Source organism: Numenius arquata, chromosome 33 (assembly GCF_964106895.1).
Source record: "Numenius arquata chromosome 33, bNumArq3.hap1.1, whole genome shotgun sequence".
NCBI lineage: Eukaryota > Metazoa > Chordata > Aves > Charadriiformes > Scolopacidae > Numenius > Numenius arquata.
Genome location: NC_133608.1, coordinates 391,901 through 413,757, shown reverse-complemented (window position 1 = coordinate 413,757; position 21,857 = coordinate 391,901). Strand labels below are relative to the sequence as shown.

Below are 21,857 nucleotides of genomic sequence, written 5' to 3'. Positions count from 1 at the left end.
TGGTTCTTCCTCCTCCATCCCAAGTCACGGCCAAGCTCGCCGGCTCCCACACGCTCCAGGTGAGCTTGAACCCCCCGGCTCCAGCCGCATCTTTTCTTCCCCCCCAAGTGTGTTTTTCCCCTCATATTCCAGAGAGGAGCCCAAACGCAGGAGGACGGTGCTGGTTCTTCCTCCTCCATCCCAAGTCACGGCCAAGCTCGCCGGCTCCCACACGCTCCAGGTGAGCTTGAACCCCCCGGCTCCAGCCGCATCTTTTCTTCCCCCCCAAGTGTGTTTTTCCCCTCATATTCCAGAGAGGAGCCCAAACACAGGAGGACGGCGCTGGTTCTTCCTCCTCCGTCCCAGGTCACGGCCAAGCTCACGGGATCTCGCATGCTCCAGGTGAGTTTGAACCCCCCAGCTCCAACCACACGTCATCTTTTCCCTCCTACACGTGTGGTTTTCCCCTCATATTCCAGAGAGGAGCCCAAACACAGGAGGACGGTGCTGGTTCTTCCTCCTCCATCCCAAGTCACGGCCAAGCTCACAGGATCCCACACGCTCCAGGTGAGCTCGAACCAGGCTGGCTCCAGCTGTGTGGTTTTTTCCTCCCATGGGTGTTTTTTTCCCCCTCATATTCCAGCGAGGAGCCCAAACGCAGGAGGACGGCGCTGGTTTCTCCTCCTCCGTCCCAGGTCACGGCCAAGCTCGCCGGGTCCCACACGCTCCCAGCGCTCTTGAGCCAGGCAGACTCCAGTTGCGTGGTTTTTTTTCCTCCCACGTGTTTTTTTTCCCCCCACGTGTTTTTTTCCCCTCACATGCCAGAGAGGAGCCCAAATGCAGGAGGACGGCGCTGGTTCTTCCTCCTCCATCCCAAGTCACGGCCAAGCTCACGGGGTCCCACACGCTCCAGGTGAGCTCGAACCAGGCTGGCTCCAGCTGTGTGGTTTTTTCCTCCCACGGGTGTTTTTTTCCCCCTCATATTCCAGCGAGGAGCCCAAACGCAGGAGGACGGCGCTGGTTCTTCCTCCTCCGTCCCAGGTCATGGCCAAGCTCACGGGGTCCCACACACTCCCGGCACGCTTGAACCGGGCAGACTCCAGTTGTGTGGTTTTTTTTCCTCCCACGTGTTTTTTTTCCCCTCACATGCCAGAGAGGAGCCCAAACACAGGAGGACGGCGCTGGTTCTTCCTCCTCCATCCCAGTTCATGGCCAAGCTCGCCGGCTCCCGCACGCTCCAGGTGAGCTTGAACCCCCCGGCTCCAGCCGCATGTTTTCTTCCCCCCCGAGTGCGTTTTTCCCCTCATATTCCAGAGAGGAGCCCAAACGCAGGAGGATGGCGCTGGTTCTTTCTCCTCCATCCCAGGTCACAGCCAAGCTCACGGGATCTCGCATGCTCCAGGTGAGCTTGAACCCCCCGGCTCCAACCACACGTCATCTTTTCCCTCCTACACGTGTGTTTTTCCCCTCATATTCCAGAGAGGAGCCCAAACGCAGGAGGACGGCGCTGGTTCTTCCTCCTCCATCCCAAGTCACGGCCAAGCTCACAGGATCCCACACGCTCCCAGCGCGCTTGAACCGGGCAGACTCCAGTTGTGTGGTTTTTTTTCCCCCCATGTGTTTTTTTCCCCTCACATGCCAGAGAGGAGCCCAAACGCAGGAGGACGGTGCTGGTTCTTCCTCCTCCATCCCAAGTCACGGCCAAGCTCGCCGGCTCCCACATGCTCCAGGTGACCTCGAACCAGGCTGGCTCCAGCTGTGTGGTTTTTTCCTCCCACAGGTGTTTTTTTTTTCCCCTTCCATGCCAGAGAGGAGCCCAAACACAGGAGGACGGCGCTGGTTCTTCCTCCTCCGTCCCAGGTCACGGCCAAGCTCACGGGATCTCACACGCTCCAGGTGAGTTTGAACCCCCCAGCTCCAACCACACGTCATCTTTTCCCTCCTACACGTGTGGTTTTCCCCTCATATTCCAGAGAGGAGCCCAAACACAGGAGGACGGCGCTGGTTCTTCCTCCTCCATCCCAGGTCACGGCCAAGCTCACAGGATCCCGCACGCTCCAGGTGAGCTCGAACCAGGCTGGCTCCAGCTGTGTGGTTTTTTCCTCCCATGGGTGTTTTTTTCCCCCTCATATTCCAGCGAGGAGCCCAAACGCAGGAGGACGGCGCTGGTTCTTCCTCCTCCGTCCCAGGTCATGGCCAAGCCCGCTGGGTCCCACACGCTCCAGGTGAGCTTGAACCCCCCGGCTCCAGCCGCATGTTTTCTTTCCCCCACCCCCCCAAGAGCTTTTCCCGCCTCCCATATTCCAAAGAGATGCCCCAACGCAGGAGGACGGCGCCGGTTTTCCCCCCTCCATCCCAGATCCCAAGCAATCGCGCCGGGTCCCGCACGCTTACGTGCCAATCACATGGCACAGCCAGGGAGAAAACTCCAGAGGGGAGCGAGGGCTCCGGGCTTCGATATGGGAAAAATTCAGAGAGAATCCAGGAAGCTCCCATGGCTCGAGCCGGGATCCCGGATGGTTTCCTTCCACAGGGAAACCTCAAGCGGTCGGCGACGCTCCTCCCCGCTGTTAACGAGCTCGTTTAGCAAAAAAGTGGCTTTTTTCTCCCCCAATCTCGGAGGCAGAAGGAGCAAAGGACGCGTCCCCCGGGGAGCTCTTCCGTTTCTGCTCCAGCGCTCACGGCTAAAAGCCGGCAAATCCCGTGCCGAGGGGGTTTGTCGGGATGCGGGGCTTTGCCGGTGGGGGGATCCTCGGGGAATTCGGTGCCGACGGAGGGGGGGGTTTCACGGCGTCGATGGGGATGCTCCGTGCGCCAAATCCTCCAAACGACACGGCGGGGAGGGAAATCCGGCGTCGAGTCGTGCCGGGATGAGGTGGAAGAAGCTCCAAGAGGCACCGGGCCCAGACGGGATGAGGCCGAGGGGGCCCCGGGCGGCGTCGGCTCCGCTCTCCCCTTCGTGCCGTGCGGCGGCACCGGGCGGGCTCCGACCCGCTCCCCGCCATCCGGCTGCTTGGGAAAAGGGAACCGTTCCCGGCACCGTGCCAAAACAACAACAACAACAAAAAAAAAAACACACCTCATCGCCGGAGCCAGCGGCGCTGCCAAACCACGGCCCGGGGTGAAACGCCCTGGCACCGCCGCGGCCCCTCGCCGGCTCCGCTCGGCAGAGATGAAACGCTCCCGGCGGAGATTACGGGGTCACCGGATGCTCGTTTGACCCCGGTTACTGAGCTCGGCAGAGGTCTGCCTCCTCCCGCCGGTGCCGGTGATGGCGGTGGAGGTGAACCAGCACCGGAACGGCCGAGGGGAAGCGTTAGTGAGGGTCCGGATCCATCCCGTCCCCTCCGTTCGTAGCCGGGGGATGCTGAAGCCGGCAGCGCTCGGTACTGGGTGTCGCGGTGCTTCTGCCAGACCCCTGGGTCCCCTCCTCAGCACAGACCCCCCCCTCCCCTCCATAACCCCCCCCCGACCCCTGGGTCCCCTCCTCAGCACTGACCCCCCCCTCCCCTCCATAAACCCTCCCCCAGACCCCTGGGTCCCCTCCTCAGCACAGACCTCCCCCCTCCCCTCCATAAACCCCCCCCGACCCCTGAGTCCCCTCCTCAGCACTGACCCCCCCCTCCCCTCCATAAACCCCCCCCCAGACCCCTGGGTCCCCTCCTCAGCACAGACCGCCCCCCCCCTCCATAAACCCCCCCAGACCCCTGGGTCCCCTCCTCAGCACTGACCCCCCCCTCCCCTCCATAAACCCCCCCCGACCCCTGGGTCCCCTCCTCAGCACTGACCCCCCCCTCCCCTCCATAAACCCCCCCAGACCCCTGGGTCCCCTCCTCAGCACTGACCCCCCCCCTCCCCTCCATAAACCCCTCCAGACCCCTGGGTCCCCTCCTCAGCACTGACCCCCCCCTCCCCTCCATAAACCCCCCCAGACCCCTGGGTCCCCTCCTCAGCACTGACCCCCCCCCTCCCCTCCATAAACCCCTCCAGACCCCTGGGTCCCCTCCTCAGCACTGACCCCCCCCCTCCCCTCCATAAACCCCCCCAGACCCCTGGGTCCCCTCCTCAGCACAGAACCCCCCCCTTCCCTCCCCTCCATGCCCACCTGGACACCTGAGTCCCCTTCTCAGCACAGACACCCCCTCCCCTCCATAAACCCCCCCCTGGACCCCTGGGCCCTCTCCTCACCACAGACACCCCACCCCCCCCCATCCCCCCCCAGACGCCTGCGTCCCCTCCTCAGGGCAGAACACCACCCCCCCACCCCCCCTTCCCTCCCCTCCATGCCCACCTGGACACCCGAGTCCCCTCTTCACCCTGACACCCCCCCTCTCCTCTCCATACCCCCCCGGACGCCTGGGTCCCCTCCTCACCACAGAACCCCCCCTTCCCTACCCTCCATGTTCCCCTGGACCCCTGGGTCCCCTTCTCAGCACAGATTCCCCCCCCCCTTCCCTTCCCTCCATGCCCCCCCCTGGACACTTGGGTCCCCTCCTCAGCACTGACCCCCCCCTCCCCTCCATGCCCCCCCAGACCCCTGGGTCCCCTTCTCAGCACAGATCCCCTCTCCCCTCCATAAACCCCCCCCCCAGACCCCTGGGTCCCCTCCATGCCCACTTGGACGCCTGGATCCCCTCTTCACCCTGACACCCCCCCTCTCCTCACTATACCCCCCCGGACACCTGGGTCCCCTCCTCAGGACAGAAACCCCCCCCCCTTCCCTACCCTCCATGCCCACCTGGACGCCTGGGTCCCCTCTTCACCCCCCCCCAAACCCCCCTGGATACCTGGGTCCTCTCCTCACCACAGACCCCCCCCACTCCCTCACTATACCCCCCCGGACCCCTGGGTCCTCTCCTCACCACAGACCACCCCCCCCCTCCCCTCCACGCCCCCCCAGACGCCTGCGTCCCCTTTTCACCCTGACACCCCCCTTCTCCTCTTTATACCCCCCCCGGACACCTGGGTCCCCTCCTCACCACAGAACCCCCCCTTCCCTCCATAAACCCCCCCCCGGACCCCTGGGTCCCCTCCTCTCCACAGACCCCTCTCCCCCCCTCCATGCCCCCCCAGACGCCTGCGTCCTCTCCTCAGGACAGAGCCCCCCCCCCTCCATGCCCACTGCATGCCTGAGTCCCCTCTTCACCCTGACACCCCCCCCTCCCTCTCTGTACCCCCCCGGACACCTGGGTCCCCCCTCATCACCACAGCCCCCCCCCCCCCCCCCATGCCCGCCTTCCCCGGGACACCTGGCTGTTCCCCCCCCCCGCTCCCCTCCCGGACGCCTGGGTCCCTTCCCGGTTCCCTCAGGCCCTGCGCCCCCCCCGGCCGCCGGGGTGCCCCCACCCCGCGCTTCAGCACCCGGGACGGGGCCGGTCTGGGGGGGTCGGGGGGGGGTGTCAGCGTCACCTCCCCCTCTCCCAACCCCCCCCGCGGGTCCCCCGGTAGCGGCTCCGCTTTGTCTCCCGCCGGGTCCCCCCCCCCCCCTCCCCCGGGCACTCACCCCTCCGGTCCCCCGGGGCCGGGCCGTTCCTCCTCCTCCTTCTCCTCAGCGGCGGCGTCGCTGCTCCAACCGCCGCCCCCGCCGCCTCCTGCCCGGTTCCGGCCCCCACAGCAGCCGCCGCGCCGGGGACATGGTCCCTTTAAATCCCCCCCCGGGGGCCCGGCCGGTCCCGCCGCCGCCGCCGCCGCCGCCGCCGCCGCCGCCGCCTCCTGCGTCGCTCCGGCCGCTCCCCCGCCCCCCTCCCTTCGGCGGGGCCTGACTACGTCACGCCGCGCGCCACCGGCCCGCCGCCGACATCTTAGGGGCGGCGAACGGGGTCCCGGCGCCGCCTCTGTCGCCGTCGCCGCCGCCGCTGCCGCCGCCATGTTGGGCCGCGCGCGGGCCCCGCCGCCCGCCCTGCCCGCGCGCGCCCCCGCCCCGCCGGAGCGGCCGCCGTGCGCCGCCACCGCCCTCCGCCGCCGGCGCGGCGCTCCGCTGATGACGTCAGCGGGTCGACGTCGCCGCCATCTTGGAAGTGGCGAGGGAAGGGAGCGGGGGGGGGGGGAGGAGAGGGGGGCAGCGCGGCGACCTTCCAGGAGGGAGGGGTGGGGGAGAAGAGAGGGCGGCGCGGGGGATTTTGCGTCATCGGCGAGCGACGGCGGCACCGCGCCGCCATCTTGGGGGGGCGGAAGGGGAAGGTCGGGCTGGGCTGAGGAGGGGCGGCCCTGAGGGGACCTTGAGGGTCCTGTCAACGCCGAGGGTCCCCAGGGCCCCATCCCAAAGGGTCCCCATGGCCCTGTCCCCAGGGGTGCCCATGGCCCTGTTGTCCCCAAAGGGTCCCCATGGCCCTGTCCCAAAGTGTCCCCATGGCCCCATCCCAACGGGTCCCCATGGGCCTGTTGTCCCCAAAGTGTCCCCATGGCCCCATCCCAACGGGTCCCCATGGGCCTGTCATCCCCAAAGTGTCCCCATGGCCCTGTCCCAAAGTGTCCCCATGGCCCTGCCATCCCCAAAGGGTCCCCATGGGCCCATCCCAACGGGTCCCCATGGGCCTGTTGTCCCCAATGTGTCCCCATGGGTCTGTCATCCCCAAAGTGTCCCCATGGCCCTGTCCCAAAGTGTCCCCATGGCCCTGCCATCCCCAAAGGGTCCCCATGGCCCCATCCCAAAGGGTCCCCATAGCTCTGTTGTCCCCAGGGGTCCCCATGGCCCTGCCATCTCTGTCACTTCCCCAGGTCCCTAGGGGTCTGCTCCAGGTCCCCATGGCCCTGACAGGTCCTGGGGTGTCCCTGCCAGGCGTAGGGCACTGGGGACAGGACAGGGTTGGGGACAGAGCCCCGAGCAGTGGCAGGACAGAGCCCGGCACCTCGTGACGGTGACACCAACGCTGTTTATTGCCTGGGGAAGGCGACACCCCTTGGGAAAGACCCAGGAGATGGTGGGGTGATGGGGCTGCAGGGACACGTTGGGGACACGGGGAGAAGCCGGTCACACGCTGGTGGCCTGAGCGTCGTCACCGCTCTCGTCCCAGCCCCGCGCCGCCATCCGCCGTCCCGTCCTCCCGGGGTGGCCCAGGGCTTGGGTGATGGCACCCCGCAGCTCCGCCTGCTCCCTCTCCAGCGCCGACAACCGTTTCTCCTGCGAGGGGACCCCGTCAGACCACTCACGGGTCCCTCCTGTCACCCATGGGTGCACCCGGGTCCCAGCTCTTACCAGCTCCCGGCTCTTCTCCTCACTGCTCTTCAGCCTCTCCAGGTCCTTCTTCCTGGTGCCTTCGGCCGCCGTCAACCTGATGGGGTTGGGAATGAATCGAGATCCCGACACGGTGTGGGGCAACCACTGGTTTGGGGACACCCACTGGTTGGGGGACACCCATTTTTTGGGGGCACTCCCTGTTTGGGAGCAACCACTGGTTTGGGGCACCCATGGGTTGGGGGCACCTACTGGTTGGGGTCATCCACTGGTTGGAGGCACCCATTGGTTTGGGGACACCCATTTTTTTGGGGCACCCACTGGTTTGGGTCAACCACTTGTTGGGGTCATCCACCGGTTGGAGGCAAACACCAGTTGGGGGCACCCACTGTTTTGGGGGAACCCACTGGTTTGGGAAACCCACTGTTTTGGGGCAACCACTGGTTGGAGGCACCTACTGGTTGGGGACACACATTTTTTTGGGGCGCCCATTGGTTGGGGGCAACCACTGGCTTGGGACACCCTCTGGTTGGGGGTACCCACTGGTTGGGAGCACCCCCAGTTTTGTGGCACTCACTGGTTTGGGGGACCCACTGGTTGGGGGCACACTGGGTTGGAGACACCCACTGTTGGGGGCACCCACTGGTTGGGGGCACCCACTGGTTTGGGGAACCCACTGTTTTGGGGCAACCACTGGTTGGGGACACCCATTTTTTTGGGGCAACTACTGTTTGTGGGCACCCCCTGTTTTGGGGCACCCACTGGTTTTGGGCACCCACTCCCCATCCCTACCTGGCCCCCAAATTTGCCGCCCGGGCGTTGGCCTCCTCCAGCTGCTTCCGGAGCCTCTCCAGCTGCTCCTGGTGCTGCTCCTCCATCTCCCCAACCTTCATCTCCACCGACCGAATCTTCTCCCGGTTCTCCCCCACCTCCTTCCTCAGCCCCTCGATCAACCGCCCGTGCTGGAGAGGGACCAAGACGGGGTGTGACAAGTGGGACACGGCCAACGGGGCCACCTCGGTTGGTAGCTTTGGCTACCAACCACCCACCCCCGGTGGTCACCTTCTCCAGGGGGCGGATGGCGTAGAGCTCGCCCTGGGCCGCCGCTGCCTCCTCCGCGTAGCGCTGCCACGGCACCGTTGATTTGCGCGGCAGCGACGCCGATGAGCGCATCTTCCCGCGACCCTACGGCACCGGCGGCACCCGGTAACACCAATCTTCTACTCCACCAGGACACCACGGTGGCCTGGTGGCTACCGGGGCTTCCTGGGACATTGTGGGGGATGAGGGACCCCGGGTTGGGGGCAACCATTGGTTGGGACCACCCACTGGTTGGGAGCGCCCACTGGTTTGGAGCAACCACTGGTTGGAGGCACTCACTGGTTGGGGTCAACCACTGGCGTGGGGCAGCCAATAGTTTGGGGTCATCCACTGGTTTGGGTCACCCAATGGTTGGAGGGACCCACTGGTTGAGGGCACCCACTGGTTTGGGGGCATCCACTGCTTGGAGGAACCCATTGATTGGGGGCAAACACTGTTTTGGGGAATCCAGTGGTTGGGTTCAGCCACTGGTTTGGGGCACCGACCGGTTGGAGGCACCAACTGGTTTGGGGTCATCCACTGGTTGGGGCAACCTCTGGTTGGGGGCACCCACTGGTTGGAGGAACCCATTGATTGGGGACACCCACTGGTTTGGGGACACCACTGGTTTGGGATCATCCACTGGTTTGGGCACCCACTGGTTGGAGGAACCCATTGTTTGGGGAACCCACTGGCTTGGCTCATCCATTGGTTGGGGGCACCCAGTGGTTGGAGGCAACCACTGTTTGGGGGCATCAACTGGTTTGGGGCAACCACTGGTTGGAGGCAACCACTAGCTAAGGGCAGCCAGTGATTGGGGGCAGCCACTGATTTGGTGCAACCACCAACGTTCTCCTCGGTCCCAACACGAGGGTGGCCTGGTGGCTACTGGGGCTTACCGGGGCGTTGTGGTGGGCGAGTGTCCCCAGGTTGTCCTCCGTGGGTGGCCCCTCCACGTGCTCGACACTGCTCTGCTTGCGGAGGCGCCGAGTGGCTTTGTTCTGCGCCGGGACGCTCTGGGTGCGTTGCACGTTACGGCGTTCCCGGTTGGATGGCGGTGGTGACGGTACCGGTGCCGGTGATGGTTCCGGTTCCGGTCCCTCCTCCCGTCCCCGGACGCGGCGGATGCTGATGAGGGACTGGCTTTTGATGAGGGGACTGTGTTTGCTCAGGTCCCGAGGTGGCACGAAGCCTGGTTTGAAGCTCTCTGCTGGGCTACAAGGGGAGATGGGGCGATGACATGGACAGATACTGGGGTGGTGTCACACCAGGAGGGACCAGAACCACCCTGAACCCAGCCAGGACCAGAGACACCCCAAAACCAGTTGGGATCGGACCCACCTCCTGAACCACCCCAAACCCAGCAGGACCAGAAACACCCCAAAACCAGTTGGGACCAGAACCACCCTGAAACCCTCAAGGACCAGAAACACCCGCTAAATCCATCTAGGACCAGAAACATCTCCAGGACCCAGCCTGGACCACAAGTGTCCACCAAATCCAGTCCAGATGGCACCATTCCCTGAACTGGGACCAGAACCATCCCTGCCTGGACCACAACCATCTGCTGGACCCATCAGGGACCAAAACCATCCCCTGAACCCAACTGGGACCAGTGACTCTGAGACCAGAGTCACCTTAGACCCAATCAGGACCAGAACAACCCCAAACCCATCCTGGTGTCACCTATCTACCAAAGGTCCCCCTGGCCCCACACGTCCACCTTGGTCCCATGCGTGTTCCTGTCCACCCACCGGTACCTTCGCTCCGTGGTGGAGCTGAGCCGAACGGAGACGGGGACAGGGGTCCCCTCCTTGATGGCGGTGAGGATGGTGGGCAGGGGCTCCAGCTCCTCCTGCGTGGCCTGCCAGGATGAGACAAGGACATTATGGGGACAACGGGTGGCCTTGTGCCATCCATGGGGCAGTAGACACCAGCTCTGCCTGTGGGGAGAAGAAGGTGGCCGGTCTTGCCAGCTACCCTCGGGGACAAACAGGTGGTGGCACCTGGTCCAGGCTGGAGAAGATGTCGCAGAGCAGGAGGTGGAGGGTGGCGAGCTCCAGGGCCAGGTCCACGTAACCATCGTAGGTGGCCATGTGGACGCTGCTCTCGGGGTTGGCCACGCTCTGCAGGAAGTCCCTCATGGTGCTCCAGTTGTGCTCCAAGAACTCATTCATGAAGCCCATGTAGGCCTCCTTCTCACCAAACCTGGGGGCCATGATGTCTGGTTAACCCAGGGGCCAGGCAATGGCCTGGGTCACCACCACAGTCACGGGCCAGGCCACCTCCAGGATGATGGACCAAGTCACTGCAATGTCCCTGCACCACCCTGTCTACAAGCCAGGACATGGGTGAAGACAACTCCATGGACCAAGCCACCCATAGGTCAGGCCACCACAGGGGACACACGAGGTTCTGCTGCTGGGACACATCAACCCTATACATGGAGTGGAGATGTCCTCTGCTGCCCCGTGGCTGGTTCATGGCACAGAGGAGATGGCCCTGCTGCCCCATGGCATGTTGGGGACAACCCTACTGGCCCATGGCATGTTGGGGACAACCCTACTGCCTCATGAATGTCCACGGCACGTGCCCCACAGCACGTAGAGGATGTCCCCACTGCCCCATGGCGTCCCCATGGGGATGTCCCTCCCCACTCCTACCAGTGCTGTGCCCCATGACATACGTGGTGAAGTTGGCCAGGTTCTGGATGACCTTGGCCACCAAGGTGAGGGTACGGGCGGTGGCCTCGCTGGGGTACTCCTGGACCAGGCCAAAGAGGCTGGGGGACATGATGGCGGGGCAGAGGAACCGCAGGAAGAGGGAGGCCGAGACCAGGCGCTGCCCGATGGGGGTCTTGCCCCGCGCCGCGCACTCCTCCTGCCAGGCTGCAAAGATCTCACCGAGCTCTGCCGGGAACGCCCTGTGGGGACAGACACCATGATGGGTGCTGGGGTAGGTGGGTGGCCCTGGAGACCTCCTCATGTGCCACCATGATGTGCTGTGGGATGTGGTACCCACCATGACTGTGCTTGTCCCCAGGGTTGTCCCCAGGTCCTTTCTGGTGCCCATCCCAGGTGTGGTGCCCATCCCTCTCCTCCATGGCTGTCCCCAGGATTGTCCCCATGTCCTTCCTGGTGCCCATCCCAGGAGTGGTGCCCATCCCTCTCCTCCATGGCTGTCCCCAGGATTGTCCCCATGTCCTTCCTGGTGCCCATCCCAGGGGTGGTGCCCATCCCTCTCCTCCATGGCTGTCCCCAAGCTTGTCCCCAGGTCTTTCCTGGTGCCCAGTCCCATCCCTGTGCATGTGCCAGTTCTCAAAGCCATCCCCATGCCCATCCTGGTGCCCATGCCCATCTCCAAGACCATCCGCAGGTCTTCATGGTGCTGGTGCCTCTTCCATGTCAGTGTCCATCCCCAAGCCCATCCCTGTGCAGGTGCCCACCCCCATGGCCACCCCCGTGCCCAGCCCCAGGCCCGTGCGGGGGTTGTCCCTCACTCGTAGGATGTGGCGATGCGCTGGAAGGTCTCCTCGCAGACCTGCCGTAGGTTGTTCTGGTTGTCGGAGAGGTCAAGGCCAGCACATTTGCTGGGGTCCACCTCGCAACTGTCATCCGAGGTGCAGAGCTGGGCCACGGCCTCACCTGGGCCACCAAGGGACAACCCGTAAGGGGACCAACCAGCCACCACCACAGGCATGGCTGTGACAAGCCCCCACCACATCCCCATGGATGTCCTGGGCGTGTCCTACAGCCCTGTAATGGTCCACCCATGCCCTGCTCCCCATAACACCCCATAATGTCCCACAAAGACCTATCACGTTCAGCGTCACGTACCCAACGTGTCCTGGAGGTACTTGCCCCCCACCAGTTTCATGTACTCGTCGATGGCCTTTGTGGCCAACGTGTTCTCACGGAAGATCAGCGCCTCCCGGTCATCAAAACGGTCCAGCTCGGCCACACCAAGGTCAATGAGGAACGACTGCCGGGTGGATGAGTTGAACAGTGGGCAACCATGGTCCCAAACTGGGTTGATCGACCCACCCTGGGAACTGCAGGCATCTCCTGGCACTTCCCTGAATGGTGTTTCCCATCCCATCAATCCCATCCCATCCCATCAATCCCATCCCAACTCATCTATCCCATTCCAACCCAACCCATCCATCCCATCTCATCCCATCCCATCCCAACTCAACCCAAATCATCCATCCCATCCCAACTCATCCATCCCATTCCAACCCAACCCATCCATCCCATCTCATCCCATCCCATCCCAACTCAACCCAAATCATCCATCCCATCCCAACTCAACCCATCCCATCCCAACTCAACCCATCCCATCCCATCCCAACCCAACTCATCCATCCCATTCCAACCCAACCCATCCCATCCCAACTCAACCCATCCCATCCCATCCCAACCCAACTCATCCATCCCATTCCAACCCAACCCAATCCATCAACCCCATCTCATCCATCCCATCCCAACTCAACCCATCCATCCCATCTCACCCCAAATCATTCATCCCTTTCCAACCCAACTCAACCCAATCCAACCCATCCACCCAATCTCACCCCATCCCAACTTAACCCATCCCAACCCAACACATCCTCCCATTCCAACTCAACCCAACCCAGTTCATCCATCCCATTCCAACCCATCCCATCCCAATTCAACCCGTCCCATCAATCCCATCCCAAATCATCCATCCCATTCCAACCCGTCTACCCCATCCCATCCCAACTCATCCATGCCATTCCAACTCAACCCACCCGACCCCATCCCATCCCACCCCAGACCTCCTGGCACCCCTGACCCATGATGTCCATCCCACCATGCCACCCAGCTTGTCCTCACCCACCCTCCCCACATCCTCCATGGCCAGGACCCCCTTCACCTTGGCCTTCCCGGTGCTCTGCAAGACGCGGACCAAAGCACCGGCCAGTTCCTCCTTGTGCCGTACGGCGATGGTGGGCTCCAGACGGGCGCACAGCTCCCGGTAGTGGAAGGTGATGAACTCGGCCAACTCCTTGTAGCGCACGATGGGCAGCACCCGCACCTCCCGGTAGCGCCCCCGCACCCTCACCGATGGCACCCGCTCGCCTCCCGCGGGGGCGCTCAGCGGGTACCAGCGCTCCAAGGGCTGCCGGGTGGCCGCCAGCTCGGACAAGGGGACGGTGATGGAGGCCACCGGTTGGCCGGGGTGGTCATCGCGGCAAAGGGCGAGGGTGAGGGCGCGGGAGGGCGGGAGGGCGGCCAACTGGAAGAGTTCGCCCCAAAAGAGCTCGCCGTCGGGGCCGGCCACCTTGGCGGTGGTGCGGGCGAAGAGGGTGCCGTCCAGGTGGAGGTGACAACGGAGACGCCGCCGAGGTGGCAGGTCCCGAGCTTCGTAGACCCACAGGCTCAGGGCCAGCTCCAACCGCTCGCAGTTGTCCTGTGGGGGTGGGGGACGTGGGTGGGGGGGTGTCAAGGGGACAAGGGGGACACGGGGGGGTGGGTGAATCTGAGGGGAGGTTTGAGGGGACAAGGTGAAGGGGACAGGGAATTCTGCTGGTGGACGTGAGGATGGGGGGAATGGGGAGAGGAGGGGACATGGGATACCTGGGGGGACACATGGGGTTGGAGGGGACATGGAAGGACAGGAGGGGGCACATGGGGATGGAGAGGACGTGGAGGGACAGGAGGGGGACATGTGGGAATGCTGGGGGACAGGAAAGGATGTGGAAGGACAGGAGGGGACATGGGGGACAGGGCAGGACACTGGGGACAGGGCAGGACACGAGGGACAGGAGGTGACAGTGGGGAATATGAGGGGACGTGGGGGACAGGAGGGGACATGGGGGGCAAGGCAGGAATGGGGACAGAACACGGCATGGAGGGACAAGAGGGGACATGGGGGACAGGAGGGGACATGAGTGACAGGGCAGGACACTGGGGACAGGAGGGGGACAGGAGGTGACATTGGGGACAGGAGGTGACACGGGGGAATAGGAGGGGACAGGGATTTGGTGGAGGGACATGGGGACATGATGGGACGTGGGGGACTGGAAAGGACACGGGGGACAGGAGGGGACATGGGGACACGGGTGAATGGGGTGGGGACAGCCAAACCCACCGTGGGACAGGAGGGGACGCGAGGGGACAACCAAGCCCCCAGGGGACAGGAGGGGACATGGGGGGACACCCAAGCCCTCGGGGGGAAAACAGGACACAAGGGGACACAGGGAAGGGCTCCAGGATGGGGTGCAGGAGGGATTCGTGCCTCAGTTTCCCCACCAGTGGCCCCTCAGGTTGGGGTGCTGGGGGTTCCCGTCCCCTGGGGGTGCCCCGGAGATGTCCCCAGGGGTGTCCCCAGGGTGACCCCACGGTGTCCCCACCTTGTTGGGCTGCACGGTGCGGCGCAGGTTCTCGATCCAGCGGTCGCGCTCAGCCAGGGACGTGCACCCAAAGGACCGGCTGCCCTCACCCGTGATGATCTGGGGGCAAGGGAGGGGGGGGTGAGGTGGGGGTAGGGGACACCCTGGGGTGCCTGGGGAGGGGGCAGCTCTGGGCTCCGGGTGCCTGTGGCTAAGGGGGAGGTCCTTTTGGGGTGCCCTGGGTGCCCCTTCAGGGTGCCCTGGGGTGCCTGGGGTACCACAGGTGCCTCTCCAGGATGATTGGGGTACCCTGGGTGCCCCTCCGGGGTCCCCTGGGGTGCTTTGGGGTGCCCTGGGTGCCTCTCCAGGGTGCCCTGGGGTGTTCTGGGGTGCCATAGGTGCCTCTCCAGGATGATTGGGGTGCTCTGGGTGCCCCTTCAGGGTGCCCTGGGGCGCCCTGAGTGCCCCAGATGCCTCTCCAGGCTTCCTGGGGTGCCCTGTTTGCCCCTCCAATGTGCCGGGGTGCCCCTCCAGGGTGCCATGGGTGCCCTGGGTGGCTCTCCAACATGCCCAGGGTGCCATGGGTTCCCCTTCAGGTTGCCCAGGGTGCCCCTCCAGGGTGCCATGGGCTCTCTGAGTGCTTCTCCAGGTTGCCTGGGGTGCCCTGGGTGCCTCTCTGGGGTGCTCTGGGGGTTTCTCCAGGATTCCTGGGGTGCCGTGGGTGCCCTGGTTGCCCATCCAGGTGGCCATGGATGCCCTGGGTTCCCCTCCAGCTTGCCCAGGGAGCCCCCCCAGGATGCCATGGGCACCCTGGGTGCCACTCTAGGTTGCCTGGGGTGCCTTGGGTGCCTCTCCAGGCTTCCTGGGGTGCCCTGGTTGCCCATCCAGGTGGCCATGGGTGGCTCTCCAACGTGCCCAGAGGGATGTGGGTGCCCTGGGTTCCCCTCCAGCTTGTCCAGGGAGCCCCTCCAGCTTGCCCTGGGTGCCGGGGGTGCCCTCGTCGGGGCACCCCGAGCACACCCCCTCCCCTCACCCCCGTTACCTGAAAGCAAAACCTCTCGCCCACGATGCTGCCGTGGACGGGCCGGACGATGACATTGTCCCCGGTGAGGTCCAGCTCGGCCACGCTGGGGGGTGGCAGCAGCGACTCCCGCGAACCGCTGCGGCTGGGGACCCTGCGGGGACAGGGCTGTCACCAGGGCACCCCCACCAGCACCCCCATCTGTCCCCCGTCCCCCCCCCTGCCCTCCGCGGTGCCGAACCTTTCGCCGTCGGGGACCGTCACCACCGGCGTCTCGGCTTTGGGGACACCCCGACCTTTCCGTTCCCGGAGCCTCTTCCACAACAGCCCCTGGATGGGGTCAGGAGGGAGCTGTGGGTGACCAAGAACCCCGGGGGGGGGGGGGGGGCTGGGGTTGGGGTTGGGGGGGTTGGGGGGGTACCCACCTTGACGTTACTGAACTGGGAGGTCTCGCTCTCGGTGCTTTTCCCGCCGCCCCGGGGGCATCTCTCCTCCCCAGCCGGGTCTGGGGGGGGCACCCAGCATCACCACACACTCCCCCCTTTACCAGCACCCCCAGCACCATGGAGGGGTTGGGGAAGGGGGGGGGGCCAGGAGACACCCATCCCCCCCCCCCATCCCCCTGGGAAACATCAACCAAAGGGGGAGGAAGAACCCCAGGTGCCCGGTTTTGGGTGCCAAGTCCTGCTGGCGCCCGTGGCCAAGTTTTGGGTGCTTTTGGGTGGAAAATGGGTGCTCATGGGTGCCAGGGAGAAGCAGGGGTGGGGGTGGGGGGGGGGAGGAAGGGATTGATCCTGGTGCCCCGGCTCCGGTGCCCATCACCGGTGCCCAACCCCGCGATGCCGAGCATCCAAGCGGGACGGTGCCCATCCCGGTGCCCATCCCGGTGCCCATCCCGGTGCCCGGTGGGTGCCGGGGCCGGTAACTCACCCCCCTGCGCGGTGCAGAGCAGCCAGCGGCGGGGCCCCATGGCTGGCCCCGATGTCGAGGGGCACAGGGAGGAGGAAGCCAAAAGGGGGTTTTGTTATCGCCAGGATCAGCCGAGGCAGCAACGAGGAGGAAGCGGTGACGGCACCCGCCACCTCGCGCCCAGCGCTTCCTCCACGCACCCGGCTCGATGTGGGGCAGGGGGTGTGGGGCACGGCGGGGTTCAAGGTGTGGGACAGGGGGCATGGGGCATGGTGGGGTTCAAGGCATGGGGCATGGTGTGTGGCCAGGGGGTGTGGTGTATGGTGGGGTTCGGGGTGTGGGGCAGGGGGTGTGGGGCATGGTGGGGTTCAAGGCATGGGGCATGGTGTGGGGCCAGGGGGTGTGGGTCATGGTCAGGTTTGGGGTATGGGTCATGGTGGTGTTCGAGGTGTGGGGCAGGGGGTGTGGGGCATGGTGGGGTTCAAGGCATGGGGCATGGTGTGGGGCCAGGGGGTGCGGGGCATGGTGGGGTTCGGGGTGTGGGGCATGGTGGGGTTGAAGGTGTGGGGCAGGGGGTGTGGGGTATGGTGTGGGGCAGAGGGTGTGGGGCATGGCACGGTGTGGGGCAGGGGCTGTGGGGTATGGCGGGGTTCAAGGTATGGGGCACAGTGGGGTTCAAGGTGTGGGGCATGACGTGGGGCAGGGGTTGTGGGGCATGGCAGAGAGCATGGGGCATGGCACGGGGTGTGGGGCACGGTGGGGTTCGGGGTGTGGGGCACGGTGGGGTTCGAGGTGTGGGGCACAGGGCACGGTGTGGTGCAAGGCACAAGCACGGTGATGTGGTGCATGGCCATGGTGCATGGCACGGGGCACGGAGGGATGCACGGCACGGGGCATGGGGCAGAGCACGGTGCCTGGCACGGGGCATGCTGTGGGGCACGGTGCCTGGTGCACGGCACAAGGCATGACCATGGTGCACGGCACGGTGCATGGCATGTTGCATGGTGCACTGCACAGGGCACCGTGCACGGCCGCATGGTGCATGGCACAGTGCACGGCACAAGGCATGGCCACGGTGCACGGTGCAGGGCATGGTGCACGGCACGATGCACGGCACAGGGCACGGCAGGGATGCACGGTGCACGGGGCCACATGGTGCATGGCACAGGGATGGCACAGTGCACGGTGCACGTTGCAGGGCATGGTGCATGGCACGGTGCACGGCACAGGGCACGGCAGGGATGCACGGTGCACAAGGCCACGTGGTGCATGGCACAGGGGTCACGGTGCATGGTGCAGGGCATGGGACATAGGATAGAGCCTGGCACGGTGCATACCGTGGTGCACGGTACCTGGTGCACGGCACAGGGCATGGATGCAATGCCAGGTGTGGTGCATGGCACGGTGCACGGTGCACGGCACGATGCACAGCACAGGGCATGGCCATGGTGCACGGCACAGGGCACGGTGCACGGCCGCATGGTGCATTGCATGATTCATGGCACAAGGCATGGCCACGGTGCACGGCGCAGGGCACGGTGCATGGCACAGGGTACGGCAGGGATGCACTGGGCACGGGGCCACATGGTGCATGGCACAGGGGGCACGGTGCATGGTGCAGGGCATGGCACAGGGCACGTTGCACGGCGCAGGGCACGGTGCACGGCACAGGGCACGGCAGGGATGCACAGTGCATGGCGTGAAGCACGGCACAGGGCACGGCACACGGCACGGCAGGGATGCACGGTGCACAAGGCCATGGTGCATGGCACAGGGGGCACGGTGCATGGTCATACAGCGCATGGCCGTGGTGCATGGCGCAGGGCACGGTGCACGATGCAGGGGTCACGCTGCATGGCACAGTGCATGGTGCAGGGCATGTTGCACGATGCAGGGGACACGGTGCATGGCGCAGGGCACGTTGCACGATGCAGGGGACATGGTGCATGGCACAGGGCACGGTGCATGGTGCAGGGCATGTTGCACGATGCAGGGGTCACGCTGCATGGCACAGGGCATGGTGCAGGGTACGGTGCACGATGCAGGGGACACGGTGCATGGCACAGGGCACGGTGCAGGGCATGTTGCACGATGCAGGGGACACGGTGCATGGTGCAGGGCACGTTGCACAATGCAGGGGTCACGCTGCATGGCACAGGGCACGGTGCATGGTGCAGGGCATGTTGCACGATGCAGGGGTCATGCTGCATGGCACAGGGCATGGTGCATGGCGCAGGGCACGTTGCACGATGCAGGGGTCATGCTGCATGGCACAGGGCATGGTGCAGGGCACGGTGCATGGTGCAGGGGACACGGTGCATGGCGCAGGGCACGGTGCATGGTGCAGGGCACGTTGCACGATGCAGGGGACATGGTGCACGGTGCAGGGCACGTTGCACAATGCAGGGGTCACGCTGCATGGCACAGGGCACAGTGCAGGGCACGGTGCACGGGACACGGTGCATGGCGCAGGGCACGTTGCACGATGCAGGGGACACGGTGCATGGTGCAGGGGATAAGGTGCATGGCGCAGGGCACGTTGCACAATGCAGGGGACATGGTGCATGGCACAGGGCATGGTGCATGGCGCAGGGCACGTTGCACAATGCAGGGGACACGGTGCATGGTGCAGGGCATGGTGCACGCCGCCTGGCACAGCACGCTGGTGCAGGTTGCACGACCACCTGGTGCACACTTCCTGGTGCACACTTCCTGGTGCACGGCACGTGGCCCGGGGCGGGGTGGGGGGGGGGGGAATCCGTGCACCGCACCCGCACGCTCAGGGCTGGCACCAGCCCGTGCCAACACCCCGTGGCACCGGGTGACACGGGGCACAGTCGCTCACCGGGGTCCCTCCGGCCGCCCGCCCCGTGCAGGTTGGTGCTGTCGGAGATGGAGCTCCCCGTCTGGGTCCTGCTGCGGCACGAGGCCTGGTGACACCAGAGGGGTCGGGGACCACCGTCACCACCACCCATCTGCCCACCCCGTCACCCAAGGGACACCCCCACCAGTCCTGGTGACACCAGAGGGGTCGGGGACCACCGTCACCGCCATCCATCTGCCCACCCCGTCACCCAAGGGACACCCCCACCAGGCCTGGTGACACCAGAGGGGTCACGGACCACTGTGACCATCACCCATCTGCCCACCCCGTCACCCAAGGGACACCCCCACCAGGCCTGGTGACACCAGAGGGGTTTGGTGACACCACAGGGGTCAGGGACCACCATCCCCGTCACCCACCCCATCCACCCCCTCACCCGAGGGACAACGGCACCACCCCCTGGGTGCCCACTGGTGTCCCTGTGTCCTCACCTCCTCATCCCTGCCCACCAGGACCAGGTGACCGTCCACCAAGGAGAAGTTGGAAACGTCCCACACCAGGGCGTCGGGTGCTGGAGTCCCATGGGTGCTCACTGGGGGTGTGGGGCAAGGTGTGAGGGGGACACCGGGTGCTCACCGTGTCCCTGTCACTCATGGGCAGCGTGGCAGTGCCAGGGGACGTGTGGCTGTGGCCATGCCACCATGGGTGTGGTGATGCTGAGGGACATGTGGCCATGAAGGTGCCACCATGGGTAGGGTGATGCCAGGGGACATATGGCCGTGCCACCAGGGGTACAGTGATGCTGAGGGACATGTGGTCATGGACGTGCCACCATGGATGTGGCGATGCCAGGGGACACATGGCCATGGCCATGCCACCATGGGCGGGGTGATGCTGGGGGACATGTGGCTGTGGAGGTGCCACCATGAGCGTGGTGATGCCACTGTCACACTTGGCCATGGCCATGGCATGGTGGGGACAAGGCCGGGTGGCACCCGGTGGCCCTGCCCGCACCACGGGTGGCCCTGCCCACACTGTGGGTGCCCCTGCCAGAGCCCAGCCGGTTCTGCCAGCTCTGGGTGGCGTGGCCCCAGATGCCCTCACCAAGGCCCGTGCCAGGCACACACGGGGACCAGGGCCACTGGGGCCAGGTGGGACCCAGCCATCCTGCACCCATGGGTGCCCCCACCCAACCCTGGAGGGCACCTGCGGGTGAGAGCTCCCCAAAACTAGCAAAGCCTGGCCAGATCCTGCACCCCAATATGTCACCTACCGTCACCCACCCATCACCCACCACCTCCCAGACCCCAGTGGTCACCACGACCCATTACCACCCACCTATCACCCCCAACCTACCACCCATCACCCATCGCATCCCAGATCATCACCCATTTCCCATCTCCACCACTTATCAGCCCCCAACCTATCACCTATCACCTCTAATCCATCACCCATCATCTTCACCCACCACCCATCATCATCACCACCCACCCATCACCCCCAACCCATCGCCCATCATCATCTTCACCCATCACCACCACCTACCCAACCCGTCACCACCAACCACCTACCACCTATCGTCCCCCCAACCCATCACCCATCATCATCTTCACCCACCACCCATCACCCCTCAATCCATCACCCATCATCACCCCCAGCCCATCACCCATCATCATCATCACCCACCACCCCCAATCCATCGCCCATCACCCTTAACCCATCATCATCACCCCTCAATCCATCACCCATCACCCACCCAACCCACCACCACCTACCACCTATTGTCCCCCAACCCATCACCCATCACCATCTTCACCCACCACCCATCATCATCATCACCCACCACCCCTAATCCATCACCCATCACCCTTACCTCTCAATCCATCACCCATCGCCATCACCCACCCAACCCACCACCACCAACCACCCGTCATCTCCCAACCCACCACCCATCACCCCCACCCCGACCCCAACCCCCCCACCACCACCCCCCTACCTGGAACCGCCTCGTGGACCACGGGCTCTGCCCTGGGGCCACCGCTCTCCCCGTGCCCCTTCCTCTTGGACACGGAGCGCAGGTACTTCTGCAGGGTGGCCCTGCCACCCTCGGGTCCCCGCGGCTCCTTGGTCACCTTGGAGGGGGCCGAAAACGCCCGTTGGAAGAGGGACCGGCGGGTGCTGGCCTTGGGTGGCCCCCCCGAACCGGAGTGGCCCCTCCCAGTCCCATCCTGGTGGCCATCGGACTCGGGGTGGCTGTAGGAACGTTTCCAGCCCTGCAAGCGGGTCCAGCGCCGGCTGCCCGGGGACCCGGTGGTCCGGTGGCCAGGTGGCCCGGTGGCCTTCTCGGCTTCCCGGTCACCCACGGGTGCTGCCGTTCGCCATTTGTAGGTCTTCAATAGAGTGGGGGGCTCGGGGGGGGTCTCCACCTCCATCTGTGGGGCGGGGAGAGACGCGTTGGGTGGCCATGGGGTGGGGTGGGGGGGTGGTGGGAAGGGCACCCTTCGTTGGGCACCCC

At 65.2% G+C, this 21,857-nt stretch overlaps 1 protein-coding gene across 1 annotated transcript; it reads right to left on the bottom strand.

Annotated features, from left to right (window-relative positions):
- Positions 1-6,949: 6,949 nt before the first annotated feature.
- Positions 6,950-21,774, bottom strand: RASAL3 (RAS protein activator like 3). The gene is made up of 17 exons (XM_074165132.1): positions 21,339-21,774; positions 19,834-19,934; positions 19,364-19,448; positions 16,035-16,114; positions 15,851-15,939; positions 15,631-15,763; positions 14,610-14,708; positions 13,130-13,666; positions 12,070-12,214; positions 11,733-11,877; positions 10,920-11,156; positions 10,240-10,441; positions 9,988-10,097; positions 9,133-9,448; positions 8,216-8,338; positions 7,946-8,115; positions 6,950-7,250 (listed from the first exon to the last, which is right to left on the bottom strand). The coding sequence occupies exons 1-17, from the start codon at positions 21,772-21,774 to the stop codon at positions 6,950-6,952; spliced, it is 3,309 nt and encodes a 1,102-aa protein (XP_074021233.1).
- Positions 21,775-21,857: the final 83 nt, after the last annotated feature.

Excerpts from the sequence above, each read along its gene's own strand:
- RASAL3 (XM_074165132.1), bottom strand. The coding sequence starts at position 21,774 with ATGGAGGTGGAGACCCCCCCCGAGCCCCCCACTCTATTGAAGACCTAC. Across the intron at positions 19,935-21,338 it reads GGTCCACGAGGCGGTTCCAG|TGAGCACCCATGGGACTCCA; the intron begins GTAGGGGGGTGG and ends CCACACCCCCAG. Across the intron at positions 16,115-19,363 it reads GGGCGGCCGGAGGGACCCCG|ACCCGGCTGGGGAGGAGAGA; the intron begins GTGAGCGACTGT and ends TGCCCCCCCCAG.